Here is an 8584-nt window from a genome sequence, read left to right on the forward strand (position 1 = left end):
TATATATATATATATATATATATATATATAATAATATAATAAAATATATATAATAATAATATAATAATAATAATAATAATGATAATCCATGTGCGATATCAAGGATACGAACGATTGCCTTTCTCTTCTTTATTTTTATTTCTATTTCTCTCTTTTTCGGCATCTTTTTCCAAGCTTTTTTCTTTGTATTTTTTTTTCTTTCGTACCTATTCTTAGGCCGTGTTCCGATATACATCGCCAATAGTATGATACTTGAATGGAGCGCAAAATCTCTAGAATAAATTGATTGATTGATTGATTGAGCGTTTATTTTAAATCTGTAGGACAAATACTCTAAGAATTTTAAATACAAGACAAAGCACTGAAAAAAAAGAAAACATAAAAAGGAGTAAAAGTCAATTTTTAACTTCTGATTTCTGATTTATGACTAATGGCTTATTGTAGAAGGTTCACAATACATTACAAATAAGATGAAGCTCTACGAATAAAAAAGAATAATAAAATAACAACAAATAATAAACAGAGTTAAAGTCTGAGAGATGATGGGAAAAATTCATTTTGGCAATCAAATGGATTGTATATTTTAAACGAATTTATTGAGAGTACTTATAATTTCATTAATTACCATTAATTCTAATGAATTTACTCATTTTTGTAAAATCCATCTTGAGTTCGAGGCATGTTCATATAGCGCCGTAATCGTGAAAAGTAGTGTTTGTATTAAGATACGGTCAATGCGATACTACAAACGCTTTGAAGCATTTTTTAATTGGTCAGTTTGTAAAATTCTTTCTTCTAATTGATCCATCAAACTCTTCAAAGTATTTGTAGCGAGACTTTGATCACAATCGATCCCAGTCATCGACCAGAATCATTATTTCACAGTAGCGCCCTCACATTCTTCACGCCATTAAGTGTTGTGTAACATATGAGTCGTCTAATAGTATAGTGTCATATAGTGTATATACATACTATATGACACTATATAACACACATTCAACGATCATATGTATGATATCAGTGCTTAAAATCGCAGTTTCTCTGGTAGAAAGTGAAAGTACCGCGTCGAAGTACATGAAACTGCGTTATTGCTCTCATTTGGACGCAAACACGTGATACTTTGCAAGTCATGAACATCGAAATATTATGCGCTGAATTCTTCCGTCTCGCTCTGCAGCACTGTCGCCAGGCCGGTGTCGCAGCGCTGACAGCATGGCGACGTGCTCCAATATTGCGTATATCGCACGAGGTATTGAGAGATATGAGAGATATCGAGGTTCAAAAGTCGATGAGAACTCGAACTCGTTGGAAAACAAAATCTATTGTCGCGTTTCAAATTGCACATCAATAATCGTTTCGCTTAATCGTTATTATTATTATTTGTTTTAGGTATTCGGGCTAGGTAATAAAACTTATGAACACTATAATGAGATTGGAATATATGTGGATCACAGATTGGAGCAGCTAGGTGCTACGCGCGTTTGCGAGTTGGGTCTTGGAGACGATGACGCAAAGTAGGTTCTCGGAAATGTATTTCTTTTTTTCACATCCGTTCTTTATTTTTACAATTTAAATAAAGTACAAACAAAAAATTCAAAATAACAGTTAAAATAAAAAAATTAATATTTTTTAATTATAACATTAATTATTGTTGTAAGACAAATATATTTTACTTATTTTATCATCCATTCTTTTAATTTTAATAATTTTTTAGAATTTCTTTTTCTTAATAATTAATTTTAATGTTACAGCATAGAAGATGACTTTATTACGTGGAAAGATAAATTTTGGCCGGCTGTCTGTGAGTTCTTTGGTATCGAAGGCACTGGTGAGGATGTCAGTATTCGACAATACAAACTTACAGAACACGTAGATCTACCAGCCGATCGCATCTACACCGGAGAGCTCGCTCGTCTTCATTCCTTTGCAAATCAGAGACCGTAAGTTCTTATTTACTATAGAATTGTATCAAATAATCTCGGTTTCCATATTTAGATTTTTTATCTATAGGCCGTATGATGCGAAAAATCCTTTCTTGGCTCCTGTGAAAGTGAACCGCGAATTACATGGTCCAACATCCGACAGATCATGCATGCATATAGAATTCAACATCGAAGGCTCCAAAATGCGTTACGAGACAGGTGATCATTTGGCCGTTTATCCCGTGAACAACGCAGAGCTGGTGAACAAAATTGGTGAACAATGCGGCGCGAATTTGGATACTGTTTTCACCCTTACAAATACAGACGGTATTGCTTTCTCTCTTCTTATTTTTATTTTCCCCAATTTTTATGTGAGAATAATTTATGCGTTTGTACTTTTTAAAATAACTATTCTTCTACTATTCGCTTTACAGAGGAATCCTCAAAGAAGCATCCATTCCCTTGTCCTTGCAGTTATAGGACTGCTTTAACACATTACTTAGATATTACAAGTAATCCACGCACGCACATTCTCAAAGAGTTAGCGGAATATGCGACCGATTCCGCAGACAAGGAAAAGCTAAAATTGATGGCATCGACTACCGCAGAGGGCAAAACTGCTTATCAGCAATGGATAATTCAAGAGAATCGCAATATTGTGCATATTTTAGAGGATATTGCCAGTTTGAAGCCACCTCTAGATCATTTGTGCGAGATTTTACCACGATTACAATGTCGATACTACTCAATATCTTCGTCTCCGAAGGTATCTCTTTTAATTGATTGTAAGAATAATTTAAGAAGAGGAGAAAGAGTTTCTCTTTTAAAAAATATGACTTGTATAAAAATCATTCTTTCCATTTCAGCTTCATCCAACTTCAATTCATATTACGGCAGTAGTGGTTGAGTACAAAACTCCGACTGGCAGAATAAACAAGGGTGTAACAACCAGTTGGTTGAAGGAGAAACATCCCTCCGATTCACCTTGTCTCGTCCCAATTTTTGTAAGGAAATCTCAGTTCCGCTTACCAACGCGCTTGAATATCCCCATCATCATGGTTGGTCCAGGAACCGGTTTAGCACCATTCAGAGGCTTTATACAGGAGCGAGATTTTGCTAGGAAAGAAGGTAGCGTGCTTTCGCTTTCGATATCTCATAACATATTCTCCCCATCGGTAGAGTGTATCAATATTTAAATCTTAATTCCAGGTAAAGAGACGGGCGACACAATATTGTACTTTGGATGCAGAAAAAGCCAAGAGGATTATCTTTATCGTGAAGAATTAGAGCAGTATGTGAAGGATGGCACTTTAACGTTGCACACTGCGTTCAGCCGGGAACAATCGCACAAAGTTTACGTCACACATTTACTCGAGAAGAATAAGGAGGAAATATGGCGTGTCATCGGCGAACAAAATGGACATATTTATGTTTGCGGGTTAGTTTAAAGAATCTATTATTATATATAAAAATTATATATAAAAAAATTTATATTAAAATTTTTACATGTAAATTATATATGTTCTTAGGGATGCAAGAAACATGGCTCGCGACGTGCACAATATATTGCTCAAAGTGGTGATGGAACGTGGCAATATGTCAGAACTTGATGCTGCAAATTATATCAAGAAGTTAGAGTCACAAAAGCGATACTCTAGTGATGTTTGGAGTTGAGCCATATTAATTGTATCATAGAGAAATATACAGAAGAATTTTTTAAAATGCGAGGACCAGAGCTTGATGCTTGATTCATTAAAGCGACGGAACGGTGGTATAATGTTTCAGTCAAATCGTTTCTCATTTTCTCTATCTTCATTTAATGATTTTCATCCGATGAGTTTTGTTCCGTCATCATATCCTGCCGAATAGAATAATTATAGTTAAATTACATTCGATAGCCAGAGCCATCATTATGTACAGAGGCCTTTTTAAAAATTTATGCGAAGTATTTAAATATGACTTATTTCCGTATTTATGTTTTTGTGACAACAAAATAGATCGTTTTAAATTAAATGTTTAAAGTATTAGCTATATTTATGTAAATTTGGTTTTCGAAAGAACTAGCTTTATTTAAATTTTTTTGAAAGAAATGTAAAGAGACTCGATAACATGTAGGATTTTTGTACATATTTTTTGCACTGTTTACAATTTAAATAAATATATACATGACAAATTATTTCATATTTAATAAAAGTATTCGTTAACTCGTTAACATGATCAGGAATTGTCGTCTTTCCTATTTCATAGTCTTGAAATGTGTTTATCGAGTTTCTATGCATATTTGCATTATTCATATGTAGCATCTCATCAAGAATGTTAATCAATCATCCATCTACAAAATCATAAAATTATTTTATGACTAATTTTATTACAATTGTATAATAATCATTGTTTGTAATATCTATACAATTACTTAAATGAACTTTGATAATTTTTATATATAATATTACATATATAAACAACAAGACGAGATAGATTAGCTCGTCTCTGTTGATATTTTAATATTTTTTAACATTTTTTAACGTATTGTCTAATAAAACATTGTCAGGTCTGGTCACCGTGATAAAAACTATTAATCAATACGCAAATTGTACAAACAGTTTAATTGAATTTCTGTTTTTCATTATCATCCGCGATCGTTCGATCGCAATGCGCCAATCTAGTTAAATGTTACGTCTCACATCGAATATAAAGCGAATATAATGTAATGAATATAATTTCTTTTTATAAGATCAATATGTACGTATAGACTATGTGAATAATTGTTATTATGAAAGAGGACTTTGTTAAGTTTGCTCTTGATACTAATTACATTTCCTAGAAGTGCAATCGGATATCAATTCGTGATATTAGTCAGTATATAAATAGTGAAATCTTTTATGCGATATTTAAAGCAAATTTATTCCAGTATTCGAAATGACATTTTTTAACTTAAGTTGGTGCGTGTGAACCAAAGCGATCTTTAGTGAAACTTAAGGCTAAGAAGACCTGTTACTAGTGAATATCAATTCGAATTCAATCCATCGTAATTACTGCAGCATATAATATATACAAATCAAAATAGTTATCGCATGCGCACTGGTTTCAATCAACATACATTAAAATTATTAACTTAGACTTCCTCTGTCTTTATTTAAGAGTCAAAATGAATTATTATTGAGTTAATTATAAGAGAATCGATATTGATGCAACAATGTAACCATTATTAATAATGAAATTAAATAATACAACTGATATTATAGCAATTATGAATGAGATGATTACTGTTTATTTACGTAGTGTTTTTAATCATTTTTAATCCGAGAATATAAAGGTATGCATGTAGCATGTAGCAACTGAACGGTAATTGATTCTTAATTTAGGACTATTTTAAGTAATATGTCTGAAGATGCTAATATGACTGTGATAGGTTTATATCTTCAAACTATACTTAAGATAGTCTTAAATATGAGAAATTTGAATACCAATCTGTTGGCGACTGTACAACGAATTATAACTAATTTTTACACGATGCATACAGGGATGGTAAATAAAAATCATGTTGATCAACATATGTAAAGCAATCAGGAGATCAAGTGTGTGTTTTGAAACAAGTTGAAAATAACAAAACTGAGTAAATTCATTAGATGTTGACCAATGAAATTATAAATATTCGAGTAAATTGTTCACTTTTGTAATTTTTATCTCTTTTTTAAGATGTACAATCCGATTCCCAGATTATATCATTTGCAGTATAATTTTATTTGCATATCGAGAAATAATATTGTTATATTAATTTTTCACAAATATATCTGCACAAAATGATTTTATAATTTCTTTTTCGTAAACACAGAAAATATATTTCAGTTGAAAAATAATTGACTAAATTAAAGAATGAGAGGGAAGGGGAATCGATTGTGAATCTATGGTGGATATCGTGGATACACATATGTGTAGCTTGAAACAAGATGAAAATTACAAAAGTGAGCAAATTCACTTAAATATTTGTAATTTTATTGGTCAATATTATATTTGTTGCAATAGTATATTTGTTAACTTTTGTAATTTTTATTTCGTTTTAAGATACACGTCTTCCTGTAAATTACAGAAACAATTTACCGGCAAAAATAAATTATCCTTTTCCTTACATGTTAGTGGAGATTTGTATCATCGACGTGGGTTCGTGTCTCAGCTGAATAAGGATTTTCTGTAGACCTTCACAACTCTCAGTATGATAGCATATCATGTGATATCATGCGCAGAAAGGTGGAGCGAACCTCGTCGTGGGTTATATCATGGTCAATATTTCAGATTTCAATCACACAATCACAGATTTCAATCATTCGAGCATGGGATCGATAGTAGGATTAGTAGGCTCGCGTGAGGTGTAAAACAGAAATTATGAATGGTAAAAATAGGCGTGGCGGCAACGCGACCGCTCCGCTGAAAGCCCTGAAAAGTCTCAGTCGAGGACGTTACGAACGTCAGAAATCGGAAGAGAGTCAGTAAGTATTTCTCCTCTCCCTCTCTCACATCGAAAACACACGGGTTGCAGTATCTTCGCGACGGGAAATCCGTCGCCGTTTGATTCTTGTTGATGGCGAAGACCCTCGGGGAAAGCGAAGAATGAAATGCGAAGAAACAATATCAGCAGAAGCACGTAAGTTTGTTTATTTATTTTACACAATTTCAAGAAATTATCCCATGATTGAGTAATTGTTAATTATTGAAATTGTTGGGAATTATTATAGGATCAGCCCGCTGACGCAGAAGATAAAGGCTCCTCAACATCTGCTGCGACTCAAGGACGAGGATGGCTACGGCGATGAATGGAACGATCATTTCCGACTACCTAGTTTACCATGGCAGAAAGCGTTAAAAGACAATGACACCCCGTCCAATAGCAACAGTGCGGCAACATCTGTTTCATGGTCGCAGGAGGTGGAGAGCGTGGCAACTCAGAAATTGGAGGAGCAATGGACCGCCGTGGAGAAGATCTTCTATGAGGAGGACACTCAGATGCTTAAAGATTCTATTTTGGACGAGTGCATGCAGTGGAAAACACAGATACCATATCTGAGAATAGTTGGCAAGAACCCGACTTGTGACAGCAACAGTACACAACGTGACATTGGCTCCAGCAGTAAGAAGACAAAGAGACTTGATAATCCACAGAACGATGAAATATTTATAGAACGCAATCTTTCAATGAAGGTAAAGAAAGAGTTTCTTTTGTATGTAATTTACATGTAATCTACATATATATATTATACTATTCTTTATATACTTATGTATAAAAAATACTTATATTATTTATATTATTTATAGGAAGGAGAGGATTCTGTACAATATAAATTGAATAAGGCAAAATTTGAAGATGTTCTCGATATGATGATGGAATATGTAATCTCGGAGCTTTTTCCTAACGAAAAGGATGAAACAGATTCTTTGCACGACAATTTGACTGATGCTCTAAGAATAGCTCCCGCTCCTGTTCACAGTAATAGAAAGATAGATTCGTCAAGAAATTCAAAAGCAAATTGGACAGAGGAAGCAATCTCGCCTAATTATATCGAGAACAAATCTATAAGTATAAGAAATCGATTGCTGGCTACAGAAAATTCCCTTCAGACAATAAAGAACGATGCAAATCTTCAAGGAATCCAGAAGTAAAATTAAAAGAAAGTAAAATAATAATTGGCGCGCTTGTTGTTATTTAATATGCATTTGATTTCTAGGAAATCAAGGAAGTCAATTTCTGCAAATAAACTAAGAGACTTTGGTGATACGGAAGATGACGCTTTGAAGTCCAAAGAGCGATTATGCACGCCACATATAGGCAGAAATAAGCTTGGCACTATTTTTAATGAGAGGATTGTTGTAAGCCCTGTGCCCTTTACAGTGTCTACTCGAGAAAGCTTCTCTACTGTAAAGACTATCCCGATTAAATTTATGAATGAGGATTTGGAAATTTCTTCTGCTCAAGGTAACTAATATTGAGTTATTTCAGTATCAATTGATTAATTGATATTAACGCAAAAATCGTTAATATTTTAGGATTAGCTCGAAACGTTGGCTTCCAAAATTTTGCGAAAAAGTCGGGTGCCTTCTTGAGAAATCCGAATATTCATTCCGCCTGGCAAGCTTCTGTCTCTCCTACTGTTTGGCCAAAAAATATCCGACTCGCTCCCATAGATACTTCGAGACTTTCTAACAGCAAAAATAGGTGCATTAGTCGCAACATTTCTTTGATCTTTAAATAGTCGGGAAATTTAAGAGCGAAGAATAATTCAAATTATAAATTTCAGATCATTAGCACCGTCGCCTGCTGTCCAGCACTACAGCAGAAAATCATTGAACCCGATTTCTCGTCCCATGATACCAAAATCCGCCCATATAACTCGCGATTGTAGCATCAATTTTTTGGAGATTCAAGGAAAGCATATTGTTCCCAGCTGGGACAGTCCTAAAGTGGCCAAGAACAAGAAGAAAACTCGAACAAAGGAAAGACTTTGAAAAGAAGCTTAGCTGATGAAGTCAGAAGCGCTTTGAATATTTGCATGCAAGAAATATATTTTTCAAAAATGTCAGACACGTGTATGTAATTGCAAAGAAGCATAGGAGTATAAAATGCTTTAACGCGTTCGGTTTTGCAAGCAGGATAATGCCTGAGCACGGTGAAA

At 33.7% G+C, this 8584-nt stretch overlaps 2 protein-coding genes across 2 annotated transcripts in view; both read left to right on the forward strand.

Annotated features, from left to right (window-relative positions):
- LOC105618981 (NADPH--cytochrome P450 reductase) overlaps nt 1-3596 on the forward strand; it is a 10608-nt gene extending 7012 nt beyond the window's left edge. The window contains exons 5-11 of the mRNA XM_012200512.1: nt 1390-1514; nt 1752-1940; nt 2011-2249; nt 2357-2688; nt 2789-3050; nt 3132-3360; nt 3452-3596. Of these exons, the coding sequence (XP_012055902.1) occupies nt 1390-1514; nt 1752-1940; nt 2011-2249; nt 2357-2688; nt 2789-3050; nt 3132-3360; nt 3452-3596 (1521 nt within the window). The remainder of the gene's footprint in view (nt 1-1389; nt 1515-1751; nt 1941-2010; nt 2250-2356; nt 2689-2788; nt 3051-3131; nt 3361-3451) is intronic.
- Nucleotides 3597-6532: 2936 nt separating this feature from the next.
- LOC105619153 lies at nt 6533-8417 on the forward strand. The gene is made up of 6 exons (XM_012200683.1): nt 6533-6561; nt 6653-7115; nt 7230-7570; nt 7640-7887; nt 7959-8127; nt 8210-8417. The coding sequence occupies exons 1-6, from the start codon at nt 6533-6535 to the stop codon at nt 8415-8417; spliced, it is 1458 nt and encodes a 485-aa protein (XP_012056073.1).
- Nucleotides 8418-8584: the final 167 nt, after the last annotated feature.

Source organism: Atta cephalotes, assembly GCF_000143395.1.
Source record: "Atta cephalotes unplaced genomic scaffold scaffold00019, whole genome shotgun sequence".
NCBI classification, from domain to species: Eukaryota; Metazoa; Arthropoda; class Insecta; order Hymenoptera; family Formicidae; genus Atta; species Atta cephalotes.

Excerpts from the sequence above, each read along its gene's own strand:
- LOC105619153 (XM_012200683.1), top strand. The coding sequence starts at position 6,533 with ATGCGAAGAAACAATATCAGCAGAAGCAC. Across the intron at positions 6,562-6,652 it reads AACAATATCAGCAGAAGCAC|GATCAGCCCGCTGACGCAGA; the intron begins GTAAGTTTGTTT and ends GAATTATTATAG. Across the intron at positions 8,128-8,209 it reads CTTTCTAACAGCAAAAATAG|ATCATTAGCACCGTCGCCTG; the intron begins GTGCATTAGTCG and ends TATAAATTTCAG.